Source organism: Engystomops pustulosus, chromosome 7, assembly GCF_040894005.1.
Source record: "Engystomops pustulosus chromosome 7, aEngPut4.maternal, whole genome shotgun sequence".
Lineage (NCBI taxonomy): Eukaryota > Metazoa > Chordata > Amphibia > Anura > Leptodactylidae > Engystomops > Engystomops pustulosus.
The window spans coordinates 47,806,092-47,830,508 of record NC_092417.1 but is presented as its reverse complement, the minus strand read 5'-3'; the positions used below and the strand labels follow the sequence as shown (position 1 = coordinate 47,830,508).

General features: G+C 43.6%; 1 protein-coding gene across 1 annotated transcript; it reads left to right on the top strand.

The window, feature by feature from the left end:
• The first annotated feature begins 15,225 nt into the window (after window positions 1-15,225).
• Window positions 15,226-24,323, top strand: DHRS7 (dehydrogenase/reductase 7). Its single transcript, XM_072115802.1, has 7 exons — window positions 15,226-15,414; window positions 15,625-15,777; window positions 17,907-18,013; window positions 18,350-18,589; window positions 21,388-21,510; window positions 21,789-22,004; window positions 23,973-24,323. Exons 1-7 carry the CDS (start codon window positions 15,282-15,284, stop codon window positions 24,012-24,014), a joined length of 1,014 nt encoding a protein of 337 aa, XP_071971903.1. The 5' UTR covers window positions 15,226-15,281; the 3' UTR covers window positions 24,015-24,323.
• The last annotated feature ends 94 nt before the right edge of the window (window positions 24,324-24,417 follow it).

The window sequence follows — 24,417 nt, the reverse complement described above, 5'->3', positions numbered from 1 at the left end:
GAGGATTGAGAAAGGGTGTCCGCCAATGTCTAAGTTAAGGAGGATATACCTGCCGTTGGGATCCGTTGTGCAATCTGTGATCGTGTGTGGAAGGGATTTATGTAGGCCAATCGCCACTCCACTGGAGCGAGAACGCGGGTTATTGGCGTAAAACCATGTGGTGTAATGTTTATGTTTGATTGTAGGGGCGTGATTGACTTTAAAATGAGTTTCTTGTAAACATAGGATCTGAGTGTTGTGTTTGTGAAAATGATGAAATACCTGAGAGCGTTTCGGTGGGGAGTTCAGTCCCTGGGCGTTGAAAGAGGCGATCTTCAATTCGGCCATCTGCAGGGAGCGGGGGTGTTCGCTGAGGGTTGTCCGGCTGCCACCGGAAATTGTTCGGGGGTTAGGAGACGGAGGGGTGCAAGGGGAAAGGGGGGAGGTGAGGAGGTAGGAAAAAGAATAAAGAGGTTAATACAGAAATATAAAGTTAACCAGCAGCACCTGTAATTGGGGCTGCAGCGGAAACTAATAGCCGAAGCTAACAAGGGGTTTGGACCACCAGCTACGGTTGACCAAGGTCCCTTAACCTATCCGGGGTGTGTGGTAACGAATTAAGTGGGTCGCTACCAACACCCCAACACATGACTGAGTATGAGATTGGGGCGCCATAGGGAAGAAGTTATTCTATTAAATTATTTTAGAGAATGGGGGAGCTACCAAATTGACATCTACATAGCGCTCAGTGTGGGGGGGTGTTTAAGGTGCTACGTATATTGCTGCCCATTGGAGGGGAGCTATAGCCTCATGTCCTCTCAGGGTGACGGGTCATGTTGTGAGCATGGGGAGCCTCTTGGACCTCCGAAATCTTCAGAACTTTGCCGTTTCCGGGGCCCCCTCCTGCGGGGACCTAGGGGCGTGAGATTGGCCGAGGAGGTAGGTGGAGGGGATATTGATGGGGGGAGGTATGTGGGCCACTGGCCAAGGGACACTGCAGGTAGGCGCAGCATCTGAAGGAATGGCTTCAAATCGTTAGGGGAGCGAAGGGTCACATCCTTCCCTCCGGAGCGAACGTGGAGGGCAAAGGGGAAGCCCCATCTGTATGGCAGATTATGTTCTTTCAACATGTCCAATAGAGGTCGCACAGCGGCACGTTGTGCCAGGGTGTAGCGAGAGAGGTCTGGAAGGATCTTGATTGACGTTCCCTGGAAAATGACTTGTTTCTGGTTTCTCAGCTTTAGCAGGATCTGTTCTTTAAGGGAGTAGAAGTGGATGCGACATACTACGTCTCTTGGAATCTGTGCGTTCAGATCTAGAGGGCGAAGAGCTCGGTGCACTCTGTCAATTTCTATGGGGGTGTTTGGGGGTCTCCCCAGAATTCCATTGAGGATTTCAGTGATGGTGGAAAACAAGGATGCAGGTTGAACAGATTCAGGCAGGCCTTTAATTCGTAAGTTGTTGCGTCTACTTCTGTTTTCTATATCATCCATGTGAGTGCAATCCTTTTTAAAGCTCTAGTTGGAGCTGAGCTCCAACACCTGGGTTTCCTGAAGCAACCAGGAAAACCAGTGCTGGACAGGAAGGGAATGACCAGCCCCACTACCAGCCTGCCAGTCATTCCAAAAATCCAGGCCCGAAATAGGATTTACCAGATCCTTTAGCAAGCTATGTCTTGCTAAGGACATCAAGTCTCCCTGGATCTTCTACATCTCACTCAGTTTTCCCTGGGTGAGATGTACACCCCCTGTCCCTTAGAAGACATATGAGAGAAATCTAGGGGAAATATAGCGATTTCCCTCCACCTTACCAGTCACTATCTCACAATATATATATATATATATATATATATATATAGTATAATGGGTGCGGCTCTCTTCCATGGGTATGGGCATACGTGCTTTTAGCTGATTCTGATATTAACACCATGATTTGATACTAGCTACATTTTGATTTAGTATAATACATTTTTTCATTACAACTTACTTGTACATTGGCAAATTTTTCCTGTGCATTGGTTTCCAATATAATTTTATTTTTATGATTATTTATTATAGATATTGATCTTTTATTCTACATGATTGTTTATGTGTGGAATCAACTTTTCTTGGTTTAAATACAACAATACATAGTGCAGTTCTTGAGAAATGAGTGCAGATGGGAGTTTGAGTTAAAGAAGAGAAGATCACTGGCAGATCAGAGAGCACCGGTTGGGCGAGTTGAGAGAGTTGAGGTAGGGAGGTGCAGCATTATGCAGAGCTTTGTGGATGAGAGTGATTAGTTTTAGGCTGCATTCACACGCGGTATGCCCGCCGTGTGAGCATACCGCCGTGTGCTGGAGAGGAGGAGGACGACGTGACCCCTCCTCCCTCCATAGCAAATAGCGGCGCACGGCCGCACACCAGGCAAAAAATAGAGCATGTTCTATCTTTTCCTGGTTTGCGGTGCAGAACGGTGCCACACATATGCGGCACCGTACCGCCGCCATTGCCGTCTATGGGGACGTATATGCGGCCACAGATTTGCGGCTGCATGTACGTCCCCGCAGACGGCAGTGTGAATGAACCCTAAACTGTATTCAGCAGTAGACGGAAAATCACTACAGTGGCAGTGGCATAGACTGGAGGCATCTGTGCAGCTTGTGAACAAGTCTTCATGATGCATTAAGAATATATTTTAGGGGAGAGAGTTTAGTCAGTGTAGAACTGTTTAGTAGGGAGTCACAATAGTCTAGACGAGAAATGTTTCTTATGCAGTGTAAGCAAAAAGCACAGAGACCCAAAGTTGTCCTCAAGAGGCTGCAACCATTTTTGCCAAGCAGCATACTGAGAGTACTCTAGCTTTTGGTTAGTGCGATCCATGTCTCAGAACGGGGGGGGGGGGGTGGGGGGGGGGCATGGCACCCGTGTCCTGCTGTGCTTGCACAGCCCCCAGTCCGGTCCTTTGTCACGGGTGTCCCCTCGATCCATGTTGCGGATCGCGGGTGCACCCGTGCTCTGCTGTGCTGCCCCTCTCCCCCTTGCCTGTACTCACCTCTCCAGGCTCCTGGCTCTGCTCGGGTACCGGCGTGTGGTCCGCGCACCTCCTTCCTTCCAGGCCGCGCGCTCCCACTGCTAGGGCGCGCGCGCCCGACTCTTCAAGAATTTAAAGGGCCAGCGTCCTCCATATTGGCGCTGGCATTCCCGGCTCGGTTATATAGCCTGGCGACTCCTAGCATTCCCTGCCGGATCATCAGATCATTCTACTGAAGAGAAAGCCTCCTGAGCGTTTACAGACGCCTCCGAGTTTCCTGAGCGTTTCCAGGCGCCTCCGTGTTCCCATGTTCCTCTGGTGTTCCCGTGTTCCTGTAATCCTGTGGCGGTCCTGTACTCCTGTGGCGGTCATGTACTCCTGCGGCGGTCCTGTATCCTAGTGGTCTTCCGAGATCCTGCCAGCCGTCCATCTGAGGTCCTGCCAGCTGTCCATCCGAGGTCCTGCCAGCCGTCCATCGAGGTCCTGCCAGCCGTCCATCCCAAGGTCCTGCCTTCCCGAGGTCCTGCCTTCTCGAGGTCCTGCCTTCCCAAGGTCCTGCCTTCCCGTGGTCCTGCCTGCCCTGTGCCTACCCATGGAGCGACCTGGTGGCTCCCCGCTGCAGAAAGACCATCCCACTTAGAGTCCACTTACACTCCGCTCCTGGGTTGCGGCTAGCATCTTTATCCCCCGCGGTGGTCCAGGGAGTCCACAGACTTTAGTCCCAAGGGACTATTCCCATAGACTGTGACAGCAAATATTGTTGCTAACATAAACCGAATTGATGAATATTTTACATTGGAAGCCACTTTTTGAACAGATGTTAAAATATAAGAACTTTACTAATGTATTTCCCTTTAATTTTCCAACTTCCTCCTTAAATATCCTTTCCCTTTTTCTATATTAGTACCTGAATTCACAAGCATTGCTGTCTTTCCTAACCTCACTGCTAATAACCACTCACAGATTTCATCATGTCGCTCTTCTATTTATAAATGCGTGAGTCACCATATCAACATGTTCAAACACACACACACATGCAGGCTGGCATTGTCCATCCACCTTCCTTACCAATCCTGCAAACCAGGAATATTGTGTGCTGTAATATGGTACAGTATTAATATAAATATATCCAATGGTATTTTAGTTAAAAGTTAAGCTACTATGTAAAGGGTTTCAATAAGATAGTAATGTCTTATTGCAATGTGTAATGGTTCTAGCTTTGCATCGTTTGCTTTAGGGGGTTATATGGACGTCTATTTTGAACAGGTAAAAAATTTGTTCTTTCATTCTGTAACTTTCTTTATAAAATTCTTTATTGGCTGCTGGTTGTATATTTAAAACTGATGACCAGATTTTTCTTATTTTCTTTAATGTGGAGTTAACCAGAACCCCACTTAACGTATATACCTGAGTATAAGCCGAGGCTCCTAATTTCCCCACAAAAAATGGTAAAACCTATTGACTCCAGTATAAGCCTAAGGTGGGAAATGCATTGGTCACTATCGGCCTCACAGTGTATAGCCAGCCAGCCTGTCCCCCAGTCTATAGCCAGCCCCTGCCCCCAGTATATAGCCAGACAGCCCCAGTATAAAGCCAGCCCCCTGCCCCAGTATATATCCAGCCCCCTGCCCCAGAAATGTATTTCTATTGTAAGAAACTTACTATAGCTCTTATACTTACACTGTCAGCACAGCATGGAAAAGGGATAGTGAGCCCTAGCACTAAACCCTCCAAGCTGCCCCTGCCTACTTGATGACTGCCATAAATGATGTCCCAACTGAACAATGTTCACTTCATTAAGTAAGGTGCAGGGAATGAGGAAAGGGAGTGCTACAACAACAAAAGGTCAGAACCCAATTTGGGCATAACAGAATCATTAAACAAACCAAGAGTTGTTAAGAATAGCAAGGGTCCAAATACAATACAATACAATAAAACTTTATTGATCCCCTTTGGAAAATAGTTTTGTACGCACTGATCGAGGCAGGTAATCACATAAACATATACAACAACATGGAACATGGCATAAAAAAGCTAAATGCACTGCGAAGGAGCGCCATAGTAAATGGAGATCTATCCTGGAAACTAGGAAATTAAATAGCCCCTGGGTCAGGAGAAGAATTTCTGTGGCTATTGCAGGACAAATCTCAGGGTTTTAACCCGTCTGCCTCGGTGTCGGGGCAGAGCTTGGCCCAATCATAGATGTGATTCCACTGAAAAGTTTGCGATCCGAAACTAGCACCATGTTATTCATGTAAACTGTTACATATTATTTACAGCCTTTTGGTTTAAACGCGCAAACTGATTTACCATTTTCTGCTCAGATCTTAAAGAGGACCTGTCACCCCCGAAAAATACCCCCACCAAATATGTTCCCCCTAATCCTGTCCCCAGCCCCTTTATGTTTATAGAATTTTTATTAAAATGTGTCTGTGCATACTTAGTTTTAAACGATCTGACTTCTTATCAAACCCCCTGCACGCCCCTGTCAGTCAGGGACCTGTAAGAATCGACGTGTATTGCGCAATCACTGCCGGCTCTATGCAATGCGGTGTGCTGACAGCGGCCACAGAGGGGCTGATTCACAGCACCGCTGAACATTCAACCGGCGCTGTGAAAAAGCTCCTCTGCGGCCGCTGTCAGCACAGCCCGGCCGGCGCTATAAGCATGCTGCATTGCATTGAGCCGGCAACGATTGCACAATACATGCGCTGCTGCCGGCGATTCTTACAGGTCCCTGACTGACAGGGGCGTGGAGGGGGTGTGTCGGCCGCCCCCCTCATGAATACGGCTGCCCGGGGACCTCTTCGACGATCCGACCTCTTATTTGATAAGAGGTCGGATCATTTAAAACTAAGTATGCACACACATTTTAATAAAAATTCAATAAATATAAAGGGGCTGGGGACAGGATTAGGGGGAACTAATTTGGTGGGGGTATTTTTCGGGGGTGACAGGTCCTCTTTAAGGGATATATTGCTTGGCTGGAATACGTCTTATCACCTGGTCAGAGAATGTCCCAATAATTCAGGAGATTTCAATGGACTTTGCTTCAAGACAAAACTAATCAGTTTGTGCTGAACAATCCAATACACTGGGACACTCAGAAACATCAGACTGAACACCCCTCGCTATGTAAGCACACTATGGTGTGGGATTTTTGTTATGAAGAAGGAGACAATGCTTACTCAATTTGAGATTAATAACTGAAGGCCTAAACAAAATCTTTTCTAGTTCCTTTAAAATAATGCAGGTTTCAGTTTTTAACCCTTCATAAGAAAAATAGGATGTTTAGGGAGTTCTTATTCTATACTGCACATTCTCCTCTCTTTAAAGAAAATCTACCATCAAACTGAAGCATGGGACACTTACTTGTAGATCCAGGGAAGAGACTGTGGTAATCTTGTTTTTGTTATCCATGGCCTACTTCCTTGTAAATTATACTTTTTAAATTATGCAAATGAGCATCAGGGGCTACCCTAACCCTTCTATGATCTGACTTTACAGGCTGTTACACTGTCTCACTTGTGCAGTGATCAGGAAGGAAGCAGGGGAGAAGGTGACACAGTGTAACAGTCTGTAAAGCCGGACAGAAGGACTAGAGTAGCCCCTCAGGCTCATTGCATAGTTTTACAAGTTGATTTTAGAAAGAAGCACCTCCTAGATAACAAATATAAGAATATTACCACAGTCATGGTGCCTGGGGCTATGAGTTTATCCCTGGTTTATCATGATGGATTTAGTCACTAGATTTCCTAAGTAACTATTAAAATATTTCGGTTTCTCAACCTAGTCTCCTAAAATTACTTTACCTTACTTTTACCTGGTAGAAAGACTTTGAGTTCTCATATTGAAAATAGAAAAGGAGACAAAAATAAAGAATCTAAAGGGTGATTAAACAAAAGGGGAAAAAGGAGAGGCAGTTTAGGCAGACCTATGGAATAGTAAAAAGATGAAATTTCTAAACTTTTAACAAATGCAACTAGATCTGGTCTCTTTATCGGTCTATTGTTCGTTGTGCAATTGAACAAGTTTTAGGAACAGCACTACTTTTTTCATCCCCTATCCTCCACCTTTTAGAGACCGAGTGCCCAAAATGCAAATCAGACCCACTTATTTATTGCAAAGTGCCAACAAGACAATTCTAGCATTAAATTATTAAAATCTTCTTGCTCCGTGCTATACCACAGCTTTCAAGGGTCCTGAGGACACCAATATCTTTTACAGAAGGTGGAAAAATTCAGATTGCCATTGGAGCTTCTCTGAACATGAAAAATTGTGGGGCCAAGAGCAGGAGCTTCATGGCTCCAATGATAATCTGACCATGTCCTCACCTTCTCTTCCTGCAGTCTCAGGTAGACCAAGGTGCTTCACGTTTTGGGCTACTTGGGCCTGCAGGAGGATCCCTCAAGTCCTGTCTGGTGAATTCTGTGCTGGGGCAACAGCCTTAGTGCCCACTGAGAGGGCTCAGAGTGCCACCTCTGGCACCCGTGCCATAGGTTCGCCATCACTGCCCTATATAATATGCAGTTGTCTCTTTAATAATTTTTTCCTCTATTTCCAACAGCGGGAATTGTATAGGTAAAATGAAAATCAAATGTAATTTCATCTCTACATAATAAATAATAATAATTCCTTTATTTATATGGCGCACACAGATAACACTGCGCTGCACAGAACTTGCCAAATCGTTCCCTGTCCCCATGGGTATCACAATCTTATCAACCTAACAGTATGTTTTTGGAGAGTGGGAGGAAACAGGAGGACCCGAAGGAAACCCATGCAAACATGACTTAATAATCCAAATTACTTATGTTAGATCAACAAAAGAGAACATTTAATCTATAAAATACATAGGTTGTTTTTAGCCTCCATGCTTTCTTTTTCCAATTTCTCAGTATTTCAGTATTTTTCAGTTTCTTGTTCATTTATATAAAGTTAAATTATTGTAAATGTGTTGTAAATATGAACCAGTCCTTCAGGCCATATGTCACACATCGTATCTATAGGGAAGGTAAGTACTTACTAGAACATACACGACTTTCTTGTCGTACTAGTTTGGTTATTATCCAACATGATGTCACTAGTCTTCTTGAAAGTCTTGACATTGATATAGAGGGAACTGCCTTAAAGGGGTATTCCCACTAAACAAACATTTTTAAATATACACCAGGATGGCAAAATAACACATTCTGTAATTCAATGTTATTAGCAAAAAATACAGCATTTCACAGATCTAACCTGTCTCTATCAGTACTGAAATTGTGTGTTTCGGTTGGCATGGGATACGACCATAAACTCAGTCCTGACTATGGTCGGCAGGTCTTCCTGTCTGGTCAGATTTCTCACACACAAACACTGTACTGCAGGAGCAGGGGGAGGGAGGAAGCAGAGATCACTAGAGCCAGAGGCAGTCCCTGTGAAGAGGAGAGCAGCTCTACAAATAAGACATAGCAGTGCTGAGTGTGTGTTTGATTGGGAGAGGTAGCAGAGCTGAGTTTATTAATAGAGATCTTACATTTAGCTCTGATCTGTCTCATCTCTCTTTTTCTATGTGTCAAATATTAGTAGAATCTTCAGAAGAAAATGAAAGTTTAGATAATCCGTGTACTCTGATAATTTAACCACACTGTCAGCTCATATCAACAGGTGGATAGAAGAATGTGCATAGCACAGAGGAATCAGGAAGTGTATGCTCCGCTAGTGCCTGCTCACAGGGCTGAAGTTTCAGGAGCTAATACAGTCGTAGGAGCAAAAACAGCAAAATAATGAGTAAAATTGCAAAGCAAGGGATTAAAGTTATCTTTATTAAGTGAGGATCACTAATAGTTTGAGATTTGAAGACTTTCTTTCATGGGCTTGTCATCAGAAACTGACCTTTTAAACTACTACCAGTATGTTGTTAAGCAACTGAACACCTTCCAGATTGTGTTTCTTTCATGACCCAGTGCGGTGGCATTATCCAGAAAATCAACTTTGAAGTGAGATGTAAATTGGTTGTATAAAGTCAAGGAGGCGGGGATTTTAACACTGAAGTCAAGTTCTCTCTTCCTCATAAAAGCCCCCTTCCTTGTTATTGATGGTCCTGCATCCAGAGACATCTCTAACAAGATCTGCTGAAGTCTGATGCACAATGTCAATCACAGAGGATGAGGCGTTTAGAGCTCCCCACCTTGACCTCAGTGTTAGAGTCTCCACCTCCTTGACTTTATACAACCAAAGTACCTTTCACTTTAGAGTTCATTTTCCGGATAATGCCATCACCAAGGTCCATGAAAGACACAAAAGCTGGCAAGAAGGTGGCACAGTACTTGGCAATATACTGGTAGTGGTTTTTAGAGGCCAAGTGCTGATGACAGGTTCTGAAGAAGGGTGGTCTGAAGAAAGGCAATCTCTATAAAGAGAAGGAGTCCCTTCCTGGCCCATGACTATGGACTTTATTCTTTCAAACTAGCTACCCTACTGTACTGACAAGATGTACATATATATATAGATATATATATATATTATATACTCTATAAGTAAATGCTTTCTGTAAGTTTAACCCGTGTAAACATTCATGCATTTCTTTTCTGGAGATTAAACATTTTTGTACTTTATTGAATATAATCTGGCAGCAGATGAATATAATCTTTTAATCCAATTTATGTAATCACTACTACAGCAGCCTGAGATCCTGCTACAGAGGTACTTTCAGGACTGTGTCACAGACTTCGGCTGGTTAGCTTAAGCATAGGTAATATCAGCATGTCTGATAAGCATAAAATCATTGCCTAAAGATATTTTAACTACATAGTACACATAGCTGCCATATTTTTCTGGGATTTTTTAGTAAAAATCCCAGGAGTTTTAAAGTAATAAGCTTTAAATTGTTTTGTGAGTATGTGAGCAAGTGTATTCACCACTCTTGGACAATTTGTTTTGAAGCAGATTGCAGGGATGCACAACCTGCGGCCCACAGGCACCTACCTGCAAGGCACAACCAACGAGTGACTGCATGACCAATCGAATAGCTCTATAATTTCTTTTACTTTTCAAATAAAATGTTATTGAACAGATTTTTTTATGTTTTACACCTTTTCTGTTTTTACCCATCTAACAGAGCTCACCCCCTTATCCCAATTCCCTCCCCTACCCTTCCATACCAAACCTACTACTCCTTTAAGATTCAGACTACCCCAATTCCCACACTCCAGGCGAGTCATTATGATTTCTCTCCCCTGTGGAGTTGTCTACTATTATTGTCTGCTCCAGGGGTCGGGATGTCCATTATTATTATTATTGTCTGCTCTGGGGTTTCCATTACTATTACTATCATTATTTGCCTGTTCTAGGGTCTTCATTATTATTATTCACTGTTCTGGTAGTCTTCATTATTCTTTTTTCTGCACTGGGATTTCTCCATTTTTATATGCTCTGCGGTCTCCATTATTATGCTCTGTGGTCTCCATTATTATTGTCTGTTTTGTGAGGTCTCCATTGTTATTTGCTCTGGGGTCTCCATTATTGTTCGTCTGCTCTGGGGTCTACATAAAAAGGACATCTGCCAACAGATTACTGGTGGTAGAGTGTGCTAATTGGAATGATCGTTCTGTCTAGGGGATGGAGGGACTGTTTTTTACAAGTTTTCTGGCATCTTTAAAGGACATCTACCACCAGGTTGAAGGATTGTAAACCATACTGACAGACTGGTGTTTTTTTCTCCTTCTGGCAGGATCCAATCTTATTGTAGCTTCTTATGCCCTTGTCTTTTAAACCTTAGAAAGGTTTAAAAAATGATGCCAATGAGCAGGGCTGGCTCCAGGTTTTAGTGGGCCCCTGGGTGACAGAGCCTTAGTGGGCCTCTTCGTGGGCCGACCTCCAGTGGCCACACTGTCCCCCCTACCCCTGCGGACACGCTGCCCCCCCTCCCCTGCGGAATACACTGACCTCCCCTCCCCCTATGGAATACACTGACCCCCCTCCCCCTGTGGAATACACTGCCCACCCCTCCCCCTGTGGAATACACTGCCCCCCCTCCCCCTGTGGAATACACTGCCCCCCCCTCCCCCTGTGGAATACCCCCTCCAGAAAAGAAAAAAAATCTCACCTTTCCTAGTTCCCTCGGAGCAGTGCACGAACAGCCCCCATCTTTCTTCGGCCTGGGCCTCCCGTATGTGCTGGCCCTGAAGCCGGCACACGTGATCTGATGACATCATCATGTGCGCCGGATTCAGAGCCGTCACATACCATGCGGAGCGCTGCTTCGTGGGAACCAGGCCAGGTGAGTTTTGGATTCTGCAATGCTGCACTCCAGACGAGCGCAGCATAGAAGCAGAAAAGTAATCGATCCGGATGGTGATCAATTGTACCCGTGTCCTATACCGACACTGGTACTATTGATCCGGGGGCTGGAGTGGGCCCCTCCAGTACCCCGGGGCCTCGGCACTTTCCCGGGTTGGCCTGGTGCTGGCGCTGGGCCTGCTAATGAGCCTAAAGGGGTCCAGGCTCCATTGACATCTATAAAGCCGGAGCCATTCAGGTTAATTTGCATAGTTTTTTAAACCTTTTTTTTTGTAAAAACAAGGTCCTAGGAAGTAGAAGCAGATCCTGCCAGAGGGGGCACATACCAGTATGTCAGTGTGCTTGGTTTACAATCCTTATCCTGGTGGTAGATGTTAAACTTTGTAAACCTTTTAAAACAGCCTCTCGGCTTCCTCTGCTTTTACTTTATGCAAGCCTCCTCAGCCTGAGACTCTCCTGCTGTTTTACAAAGTTGATATTAAAGATGCCAAAAAACTTGTAAAAAACAGTCCCCCCCATCCCCTAGACGGAAAGAGCAGTCTAATTAGGAGACTCTATAACCATTAATCTGGTGGTAGCTGTCCTTTAAAGGAAACCTACTACTTGAAGTGGCAGGTATAAGAGGAAACTACCGAGCACCAGCTCAGGGTGAGCTGGTGCCGGAGCTTATTTTTGTTAGTGTTTTAAACCGCAGCATCGCGGTTTAAAACACTTTTTAAACTTTATGGCTGAAGCTGCTTCGGCGCAGGGAGGTAAGGGCTCGGCGCACCATGCGCGCGACCGTGCACGCGGCTACATAGGAAGTGAATGAGAGCCGCGGGCACGGTCGTGCGCATGGTGCGCCGAGCGCGTACCTCCCTGCGCCGAAGCAGCTTCGGCCATAAAGTTTAAAAAGTGTTTTAAACCGCGATACAGCGGTTTAAAACAGTAACAAAAATAAGCTCCGGCACCAGCTCACCCTCAGCTGGTGCTCGGTAGTTCCCCCTTATACCTGCCACTTCAAGTGGTAGGTTTCCTTTAATTACCATCTTATCGCAGTATTTGGTTTCTGGTGGGGTAATTAGTGCTGCACTGTGGTATTTATTATTTCTTGGGTGACACTTGTGCTGTACTGTGGTAGTTGGTTCTTCTGGGGTGCTGGTTATAAGTGCGGCCCTTTGAAATAAAATGGTATGATAATGCAGCTCTTGGACCAATAAAGGTTGTGTAACTCTGATACATGTGGTCTCTTGTACTTTTGGAAACAGCCAAGTTCTGGGTTTTTTGGTGTACGGAGCTGTGAGTGGTGTCATTTTTTGCGACTTTGGCGTTTTCATTGCTATTATTTTATGACTGTGCGACCTTTTGATCACTTTTTATTGATTTTTTTTAGTATTTTTCAAAATGGCAAAAAAAGTGCCATTTTCGACTTTAACCGTTATTATATTTTGATAGATCGGGCATTTTCTGACTTTTTACTGTTTATTAATATTTATATCAGTTCTAGGGAAAGGGGGGTGATTTGAATTTTTCAGGTTTTTTATTATATATATTTTTTTATTTTTACTTTTTTTTATTTTTACTTTTACTATTTTCATAGTCCCTAGGATACTTTAACCCTAGGTTGTTTGATCGATCCTATCATATACTGCCATACTACAGTATGGCAGTATATGGGGATTTTCCTCCTCATGCATTACAATGTGCTGATAGCACATTGTAATGAATGGGTTAAAACGAGACTTCGGAAGACCCAAGGCTGTCATGGCGACGGATCGCCTCTCCCCGATGATTTCTGTGGCAAGATGGCGGTGCATATACAGGCAGTCCCCGGGTTACATACAAGATAGGGACTGTAGGTTTGTTCTTAAGTTGAATTTGTATGTAAGTCGGAACTGTATATTTTATCATTGTAATCCCAGCCAGAACTTTTTTGGTCTCTGTGACAATTAGATTTTAAAAATGTTGGGTTGTCATAAGAATCAATATTAACACTAAAGCGTCATTACAGATACATTTGATAACTGTTACAGCTGATTATTGTAGCCTAGGACTAAAGTACAATAAATTACCAATATCCAGAGGTAACTAGGGGTCGTATGTAAGTCGAGTGTTCTTAAGTAGGGGACTGCCTGTATATAGATACTACATTATGCAACAAAGACTTACCAGCTATGGAGAGGGCTCGGACTGTGAGCCCTCTCCATGCACCGGGACCCGGCTTGCACCGTACTAGTACGGCGCAAGTCGGGAAGGGGTTAAAGATGAGCTCTGATTGGTTGCCATATGCAACTCATTACAGAGGTTGTGTTTTTTACGCTGCCTCAGTTATGTAGAGAGAGGTAAAGAAACGTGTCAGGAGCAACATCGTTTCTGTTGTACTGGTTTCTGGCGTGCAAAAAGTTGCAATTCCTTCTCTTTGGAATTCCTGCTGCAACACCCCTGCCAACGCATAGGCAAGGTGTTAGTTGGGATTAGCGCCCTCTCTGTGTCAGGAGCTCTGAGACTGATCCTCTCTCTAGGACAGTGATGGCAAACCTTTTGGAGACAGAGTGCCCAAGCTACAACCAAAACCCAGAGTGCCATGGGTTCGCCACCACTGCTCTAGGAGGTCCCTAGGTACTGGAGAACTTAGTAATTGCAGCTGTAGCCACTGCCTGGGCTACAACCCTACTGGGCGGAAGCACATGATCTTAATTTATGAGTTTTTGAGAGAATCAGACCTAATGGTCTGTCTGCCATAGCAAGCTTCCTAATACCAGGAGCCTCCGGCACCCAGGGCGAGTCCGGAGGAAACCCAGAGCTGAGATCCATCACCAGGACTCAGCTCCATTTCTACCAGCCCAGCCTGAAGCTACTACCCGGCTGCTGGTAACATTGATTTGCACAATGTTCCCACTGTGTGATCCCTGGATATGGCTGTTACTACCACAGACTTTCCCATCCATTACCCAGGGATTCATCCTACTGACACCTGAGGGGTTGCCCCAGGGAGAACCAGTACATCAGCCTCTCCCTCCATATTTCTTGCACACACCACCTACTGGAGACCTGCCAGGCTGTACAACACCCCTCCGGTCCCCATACCAAACACCGTGATCACAGCGTGCCCTAGGCCGCAGAACAAAAAAGGGGGTATTATCAGGAGGGGGCTACAAAAAAGGGGGCATTAACAGGAGAGGGATGAAGGAAGGCCAACAGAAATGGGAATATTGTCAGAAGAGGGTTGCAGAATACAAGTCAGGAAGGAGCTACAAAAAATGGGGTATTATGAGGAGGTACTACAGAAATGGGGGGGAGGGTTACCAGGAGGGGCTACAGAATACAAGTTATTACCAGGAGGGGTCTACAGAAAAGGTGGTATTATGAGGAGGGGGCTACAAAAAAGGAGGTAGGAAAGGGGGGGGGAGTTACAGAAAAGGGGGTATTATAAGAAGAAGTCTACAGAAAAAGGGGTATTATCAGGACGGAGCTCCAGAAAAAACTGTGTAATAACAAGAGAAGGCTACAAAATATGGTATTATAAGACAATGGCTACAGAAATATGGGTATTATGAATGTGGTACTATAGAGAAGGTGACATTATACTAAGCGGGGGACAGTAATTTACTTTCTGGGCACACAAGGGGCTGTGGCTAGGGAAGATGTCCCCCCCCCCAACTCCCTTTGTCCCCCTTATGGAGGGCACTGTGGTCGTCATAGAACGACTATAGCTATAGGTGTCTGTGTATAGAAGCATGTACACTCTGTATGAGCACAGCCGCCACCCTGCGCTGTGTGCTTTATGTACACAGCAGCCAGTAGCTCTGTCACTCTGCCATCTTGGCAAGGCTCTGCGCTTATGTAACGACAAAGCCGTAGCCCCTCCCCTATCTAACATGGCGCGCCTCCGCCATGTTATACTAGGGAGGGGATTCCTGATGACACTTCCAGTGGGAGGAGCTGCACAGAGGACCCGCCCGTGTGAGTTATAAGCACGAGGGCTGCGCAGTGTCCGTGCAGGCGGTGATTGACAGCAGGGTCTCTCCATGGACGCGCTCACCTGCCTCCTGTGCCTGGCGCTCGGCTGCCTCCTATACGCCGTCATACAGTTTGTCAGGTTCCTTAAAGCCGATGGCGATCTGACTTTGGTGTGGGCTGAACGCTTTGGCAGCTCTCCAGGTATTTATCAGACTGCGTAGATAAGTGCATTATAGACGTACTATCAGCATCCTTCTATTATAGTAGCACAGTGCAAAAGTGACCTGAGCAAGGCAAAGCTTTGCAGCATCATCAGCTGCCATGCTGGGACTTGTAGTTCTACAGACCCAAACTATGCAATATTGTCATAATAATATATATATTTTTTAATTTTTTTTTTTTTTTTTTTAGAAGGTAATCTCCGGGGCAGCGTGGTCTGGGTCACTGGCGCATCCAGTGGTATTGGAGAAGAATTATGTTACCAGCTCGCCAAGTTAGGAGCTTCCCTAATCCTTTCCTCCAGAAGGGAAGCCGAATTGTTGAGAGTGAAGAAGAGGTGTCTTGGTATGAAATTTCGCCATATATTAATGTACGGTCGGTAGTACAGCTACGTTTTGGACTCCTTGTTATAGAAATCCGGGGCATCACATTAGCCAGCTGTTGCTGCTCCGTCTCCACATAAAGGCTGGATTCACATTTTCAGGGGTTTTTTTTATGCCGTTTTTGTCAAACCAGGAACAAAGTGAAAAGAAAAGTATCCTATTTATTTTCCTACACCTGGTTTAAACAAAAAATCCTCTTATTTCCCATTAAAACTACCGTAATAGATTTTTACATTAACGCAGGTCACCTTTGGTTGTTCTTGTAACAAAATGTTATTTCCTGTGGTAAAATAGAAGCTGCATGAAATAAGTTACACAATTTATTTTTTACATTTCTGTGACTCGATGTAGTATCTTTTCCCAGCGCCACATCACATGTATCTCTTGCCAAATATTGTGCCAGAAAGTGTCACATGTTTTTGATAAAAGCTTGTTTTTATGCTGATCGTCTCTTCGCCTAGGCGTGTCCTTTTCTTTCTTTTTTTTTTTTTTTTAATTTTGTTTAAATATATAAACTGTCAACGTAGGTATAAAAAGTCTCATCAGACTAACTACTTGTTCCCTATAAACCTGCACCTTACATATTGTACCTTACATTTACAGGGTGCTATAGGAGTTGTATGATTGGAAGCTTTCATGAGTTCTCTGTAGTTCCTAAAGTCCCTTTCCCTTAAAGGAAACCTACCACTTGAAGTGGCAGGTATAAGGGGGAACTACCGAGCACCAGCTCAGGGTGAGCTGGTGCCGGAGCTTATTTTTGTTAGTGTTTTAAACCGCAGTATCGCGGTTTAAAACACTTTTTAAACTTTATAGCCAGCGCAGGGAGGTACGCGCTCAGCACACCATGCGCACGGCTCTCCTTCACTTCCTATGTAGCCGCGTGCACGGTCGCGCGCATGGTAAGTGCCGAGCGCGTACCTCCCTGCGCCGAAGCAGCTCCGGCCATAAAGTTTAAAAAGTGTTTTAAACCGTGATATTGCGGTTTAAAACACTAACAATAATAAGCTCCGGCACCAGCTCACCCTGAGCTGGTGCTCGGTAGTTCCCCCTTATACCTGCCACTTCAAGTAGTAGGTTTCCTTTAATGATTTTCAGCAAATGTCTATATGCACCCCAACCACTTAGATGCCATGGGCACAACTGAAAGCGGTATCTTCGTTTACATCCACGGTTTCTGCTGGTACCAAGTCCTGGCTTTTGTTGGCTGGTGTCTGTCATTGAGTTATTCAAAGTTTGGTGACAACTAATAGTTTCAATCCTTTTTTGGGGTTGCACATCAAGCCTAACCCCTACTAACTCCTCAAATAACACTCAAAGTTATTAGCCCCTACTACATGGTGACCTGAAACTTATGGATGGAGAATACTTAGTGGCAGACACATTAGTCATCTGAGGAATATGATTTAAAGGAAATCTACTATTAAAATCCATCTTGATAAACCAGGAACACTTACTCATAGATCCAGGCTCTGTGACTGTTGTAATCTTATATTTGTTATCCATGGCCAACTTCCTTGCAAAATCAACTTTTTGAAATTCTGTTGATGAGCTTTAATGGCGCTTGGTGGTTGTTGCCATTACTCCTCCATGCTGTAGTTTCATGGCTCCCTTAGCACCACACAGTAGGAGGATGTAGTGCTCTGACAGTGTAACAACCTGTGAAGCTGCAGCTTGGGTGGGCTCTAATTACACCCCTCAGAGCCCTTTTGGCTTGTTAGCATAATTTTAAAATTTGATTTTAGATTGACGAAGGCCATGGATAACAAATATAAGTAGATTACCACAGTCACAGTGCCTGGATCTATGAGTAAGTGTCCCGCATTTATCATGATGGGTTTTAATCGTAGATTTCCTTTAAAGTGTCATTTCCATAGTGCAGTGAGAGTAGTCGTTTTTTTTTTTTACCTCCAAGGTGGTCGAGAATTGTGGAAACTGCATAGAATAGCCACGTTCAATTATTTCCATATTCCCATCTTGACCATGTTTGGTTCACACAGTAATATAAATTTCATCTCTGTACCAATTTCCTCACGGTCTTAAAGGGATTCATTTGATGTATTATATGTATATGTATTTTGTTTATATTCTCAGAGATCAGCAGTTTGGAAGAAAAAGATCTATTGATTGTTCCTCTCGACCTGACGGACTTGAGTACACACCAATCGGCAACGGACAAGGTCATAAAATATTTTGGAAGAGTAAGTGACGGTTATAATATGACCTCTATCTTGGCCTGCGATAGCTCTTACGCAAAAAAAACTTTTATTCTTGGGAATGGCTAAGTAGCAGCCAAAACATACAAAACAACATGATCTGATGAATATACACAAAAGATAGTGGTATAATCTATGGAACCGGGCAAAAACCTCTCCTGCTCCAATGCTGCCACAGAGGAAATGGACTCTGCACACCCTAGCATAACAAACAGATGTAAAAGTTCTTAATGGGGGTTGCATTAGGTTCGATGTCTTCAGGTTTACTAGTAATCACAAAAATAGTTAAAGTTTTTGGTAAACCTATTATTCTCTCCGCAGATTGACATTCTGGTGAATAACGGCGGGCGGTCACAGCGATCTCTGTTTGTGGATACAGGCCTGGATGTTTATCAGGGATTGATAGGGCTCAATTATATGGGGACGGTGTCGATCACGAAACATGTGTTGCCCCACATGATCGAGAAGAAGAGGGGAAAGATCATCACAATAAGCAGCATTACAGGCTTGATCGGAGTCCCCTTGTCAACCGGATATGCCGCCAGCAAGCATGCGCTCCAGGTAAATATTTCATCTTAAGGCAAGTTAGGAGAAAATGCTTCTTATTATTCATGCAGATATTTGAGGCGGCACTTCATTAGGGATACGATCAGACTGTCTAATAGGTAGACCGTATAGTCTGTTGTTGGGGATCTAGTTTGGATTAAAGAAATAATTGGTGTTTTTCCATTAAATGCATGTAGGCATAAGTGTTTTATGGTCCCCTAGACCCCATCCAATGGTTCTCTAGCCCTGACCATCAGGGGTGGCCCACTTACAGCTGAGCTACAATGCTCTCTTTTCTTCACTGTTTTACAAAATGCAAAACAAGATAAGTCTGAAAGAAGTTGTTGTGGGAAACAAAGGCTGGATGAAGTTTCTTAGAGAGTCCGTTTGAGCACTGAACTTGTTGCTCCACAAGCAGAGATGTAAGCATTAAGGTGGTTGCCTACTAGTGAGTTTTGTTAGACAAAGTTACTCCTGCACTTGCAGGATTTACCGGACCAAACCCAGAATCCCTGAACTCTGCATGTACAGCAATTCAAGGTTCGGTCTGGTTAATCCCACAAGCACACAGAGAGCAGCCAACAAGCTAACACTCCATAGATCTCTAGCTCAGATACATGTATTCTGTAATTTTTATAGAGATATAGTTGGCAAAATTGTACAAACTAGTCTTTTTTTCCCATGAAAGAAAGTTCTCACATTTTATTCCCCTTATAATGTTTACACTATAAAGATCATTTTTAACCCCATACTTTGCAATTTTAGTGTTTTTAGTCCTATCACTCCCTAGACAGGTCAGTGTAAGAATCCAGAGTTTGGGCGAGGACTCTATAAGAAGACACGTCATGATACCTCTAGTGCTATGAGCAGCATTTTTATGTAGCTTTTGAAATTTCTACTAGTATCTGACACGTAGAAAAAAAGAAATGGGACAGATCAGAGAGCCATGAGAATATCCATATGAGATCCATGAGATTGATATAAGACACCTAATGACATTCTCAGCCTTGCTAACTCGCCTAATCAATAAAATACACAGTCAGCTCTGCTTATCTGTCTGTAGCTAGTAGAGTAAGGCCTCTTGCACACTAGCGTTGCGTTTCACGTCAGGGTGCAATGCGTGAAAAACTGACGTTTTGGCTGCGTTTTTGTTCCATTTTTCCTTGGAGTAATTTGCGTTTTTTTTTGCGTTTTCGGCGCATTTTTGACGCGCGATTCAATGGGAGACTCGAGCATTTTTCAAAGGGACCATGGTTTGGGATTAAAATGTGTTATTTAATTGAAAAATAATGTCTTCTGATAATTTGCAAACATCTGCGATCTATTCTTCACTGTTCCGCGCGTATATTATCTCCCGACAATTTAGCAGATGTGAAGAACAGTGAAGAATAGAATAAAAACAGTGAACACAGGATCATTTAAGATAAAAACACAGTGCAGAACACAGTGCAGAATAGATTACAGATGTTCGGCACATCTGCTTACTTGTCGGGAGATATGCGCGGAACGGCGCGAGCAAAATAGCATATGAAGAACAATATATATGTGTGTGAAGAACAATATATATGTGTGTGAAGAACACATTGCAGATGTTTAAATACATCTGCAATGTGTTCTTCACACATATATATTGTTCTTCACATGCTATTTTGTTCGCGCCGTTCCGCGCGTATCTCCCGACAAGTAAGCAGATGTGCCGAACATCTGTAATCTATTCTGCACTGTGTTCTGCACTGTGTTAAATGATCCTGTGTTCACTGTTTTTATTCTATTCTTCACTGTTCTTCACTGTTTTTTTAATTAAATGATCGTTCGCGAGCAGGGGAAATAATGTTATTCTGGTCACCTAGCAACCCTTACGTTTAAAACGCATTGCACTTGCAATGATTGCGAGTGCAATGCGTTCTTGATGCATCTCCATAGACTTGAATGGGGCGTGAAAATTGCGCGTGACTCGCAAAAATAGAGCATGCTGCGATTTTGACGCGCGTGCAAACGAACGCAAGCACGCGCGTCAAAAACAACGCTAATGGAGAAAGACCCATTGAATACAATGGGACAGAGTGCAATGCGAGTTCTGAGCGTCAAATGCACGCGCAGAACTCGCGCGTGAAAAACGCCAGTGGAGAAGGGGCCTAAATCTTTGCATGCTGTTTCTCCTACAGCCCCATACTACAGATTGCCTTACCATACTACTGTGTGTAAACTACAACATGTTGTTATTGTGCAGAACTAAAGCACCCTCTTACTGACTGTTCATAAATAGTTTTAGTTTGGGGCCCCACTTCATTACAAGACAAGCTCAGACACTTTCTGCCGATAAGCAGTGTGCAGAGTTTGGCAAATCTGAAAGTGTGGGCTATAGCTGAGATGCAGCAGAGCCATTGTTTCATTGTGTTTTATATCTTGTGGTTCTCATCATCTCTGATCTGTCTCGTCTTTTTATTTGTCAGATACTAGTAGAATGTTCAGAATCTAAATAAGTGTAGATAAACCCTGTACACAGATAATCTAAGCACATTGGCAGCACACAACATGTCAGCACAAAGGAATCATGAAGTGTCTACTTAGAGAGTCCCCACCCACACTCTGGAATCTTATACTGACCATCACTGAGTCATAGCAACTAAAACGGCAATAAAACAAAGTAAAATTGTAAAGTTAGGGGTTAAAATTGATCTTTATTGTGTAAACATCACTAAGGGATTTAACTTTGAGAACTTTCTTTCATGCGCAAACCCCCTTTAAAGGTGTGTTTAGCATGTTTATAGTCTCTTCTATAGGTCACAGTCATATGGTGTCTTATTTTGCAGGGATTTTTTAATAGCCTAAGAATTGAGCTGGGACCTTATCCGGATATTGCGGTCATTAATATATGTCCAGGACCTGTACAGTCAAAAGTAGTGGAAAATGCTTGTACTGAAGAGTTTGTACAGGTAAATTTGTATTTACAATTATTACTTTATTAATATTTTGTGGTTACCTGGTACTTGTGTTCTCCACACCCATGTACATGAGGGTATTCGGTGGGGGTGCTGCTCCGGCTTTGCTGGTACAATAACGTGCTGCACTAACCACATTTTGGTTTTTATCCCTGCTATGAATGCATCATAACTTTTATAGAACATCAATACCGGAGAGTAAACAATAAAGGATAATATCGCTGCCTGTATGGCCAGAAATAAGTGTTTGGTTTTTTTTGTTTTTTTTTTAGTCTGTTGGAGCTAAAACGGATCAAAGTCACAAGATGGCGACAGACCGCTGTGTTCGCCTTATTTTGGTTTCGGCTGCAAATGACCTGAAAGAAACTTGGATTGCTGACCAGCCCTATTTAATGATCTATTACCTATGGCAATATGCTCCAACATGGGGGTGGTGGCTAACACAAAAAGCTGGTCAGAAGAGGATACAGAACTTCAAAAGTGGAATAGTAAGTGCTGCACATAATTTTGTATATATAATGTTTTAATCTGTTCCCCTAGCTCGTGGTGTGCGAGACCGGTCTAGACCATGTAGTGGTAGATTTTATCTTGGTCCATGTATGTTGGTACAGCATTAACATAAGGTCAGGGGGATGTTGTAATGTTGCACGTACTACAGAACGGGTGGGCTGATCCCATATGAACGCATCAGCCTTTCCTGCATGTTGAAACAGAAAAGGTATGCATGGGAACATGACGGGTTCTACTCCCCTCAAGCATCACAGATATGGGGTGATAACTCAGAGGATATAAGCAATTGGCAAGCGCAGAATACAAATTTCAGCACTTTCTAGATTTTGTCTGTAATGGAAGAAGTGACTGTATGCCATCTTTTATAGCTCCTTTTTATATAGGCTTTTTATATGATCTACCTCTTCTAATGCGAGTGCCAATGATACAAATCCAAACCCAAGTTTTACAATCATCCTTAGGCCTCATGCATACAAGGCCATGGAGCTAGCCTCACAAATTGTGACCGCACGGCCTTCTATTAGGCATGTTCACGGTGTGGTGCATGCACATTGCGTCTGTGCAATGTCTTAATTGACATTTTCAGTTGGGGGTCAAATAACAATACATCGCCAGTTTGCGGCCCACATGCGCACACATTGTTATTCACAGGGCCTTACTTGTGACTGCACAGTTCTTTATGCTGTTCCATATGAAAAAAAAAATACCACGATGCCACAATTACTATGTGTAAAGCAAAATCAACATCATGGTTTTATATGATACACGCAGCCTCATCATAACCTCTGCTGTATTGTAATAAAAAAGTTTTGGTGCTGTTTTCCTGCAGAGAGTCCTTGCATCATACGAGTATGATGTTTGGAGTCACTCCTCAGTATGATGTTCTTGTGGATCAAGCATGTTTGTGTGTTTTTAGCCCTAGGACAAGTCTTTCAGTGAAATCTATAAGATATTTCACTGCAATTTTGGGTGGTTGTGTTATTCAAAGGGTGCATGCACACAAACCTGTGTCCGCATGGCTACGGTTGGGCGCGCTGAGAGGAGATGTGAGCGGACACCCGACTTACAGACAACCCATAGTTACAGACAGACCCCTCTGACCTCTGGTGAAGCTCTCTGGATGTTACTATAGTCCCAGCCTGCAATAATCAGCTGTAAGGTGTCTGTAACGAAGCTTTATTGATAATCCTTGGTCCCATTACAGCAAAAAATGTTTAAACCCCAATTGTCACTGGGGCCAAAATTCTTTTTGTCTGGTTCTACAATTATAAAATATACAGTTTCAACTTGCATACAAATTCAACTTAAGAACAAACCTCCAGACCCTATCTTGTTCGTAACCCGGGGACTGCCTGTATATGCGGCCGTTTATTAGTTTCTCCTCCCCACACCATACACTTGTGTGCATGGGCCCTAAGGGAGAATAATAATAATAATTCTTTATTTATATAGCGCACACAGATTACGCAGCGCTGCACAAGGCATGTCAAATTGGTCCCTGTCCCCATGGGGCTCAAAATCTAAACAACCTAACAGTTTGTTTTGGAGTGTGGGATTAAACCGGAGTACCCGGAGGAAACCCATGCAAACACTGAGAGAACATATAAACTCTTTGCAGATGTTGACCTGGGTGGGATTCAAACCCAGGACCCCAGTGCTGCAAGGCAGAAGTGCTACCCACTCAGCCACCGTGCTCCTCAGATATACACAGATTAATCAGTACCACTATATTTCCCATTGAGGGGGTCATTGATATCCTGTCCTTCATTTTCTGATATGGCTCAAACCCTAACAGAACTGTACTAGAAATCCTGTATACTGTCTGTAGTATGTTAATTTATAACTTGTCATTTTGTATACCATAGCCGCGTGACTATTTCGGTCTATGATCTTGTATCGTTTGGGTAATGGAGCAAATTACTAACACATTTACTTTTCTGTTGCAGGACGCCGATTCCACTTTTGCATTTTCCAAGAAAACCTCCTAGTGGAAGTTTCTTTGGAATCAACAATCTATGAGAAGCAGCAGAACTGCATTGTGGCTTTGCCATAGATTGCTTATAAACTTCTCCAATTCTTTATACTGCACTTGTGATGAGGATTGCACTATGTAGGCATATGCACTATATACATAATAATGCTTTGACCAAATGTGAGTATATTCACAAGGACATTTGATTTCCAAGTACAAAGAGTATTATTGAATAATTCATTCTAGGATGAGCAGGTCTGGATAAGGCCTTGCACCAACTAAAAGAAAAATCTCTGTTTAGGGGGTGGATTTTTTTTTTTTCCTGTGTGTGAAAAATCTTCTGTATAAATCAGGCCTTGGTCATATCCCAAGGCCAGGAGAAAGGCCAAAATGCAGAACTTTAAATATTTTTATTATAT

Coding starts and splice junctions, on each gene's coding strand:
- DHRS7 (XM_072115802.1), top strand. CDS start 15,282: ATGGACGCGCTCACCTGCCTCCTGTGCCTGGCGCTCGGCTGCCTCCTA. Junction 15,415..15,624: donor ACGCTTTGGCAGCTCTCCAG/GTATTTATCAGA, acceptor TTTTTTTTTTAG/AAGGTAATCTCCGGGGCAGC. Junction 21,511..21,788: donor GTACTGAAGAGTTTGTACAG/GTAAATTTGTAT, acceptor TTTTTTTTTTAG/TCTGTTGGAGCTAAAACGGA.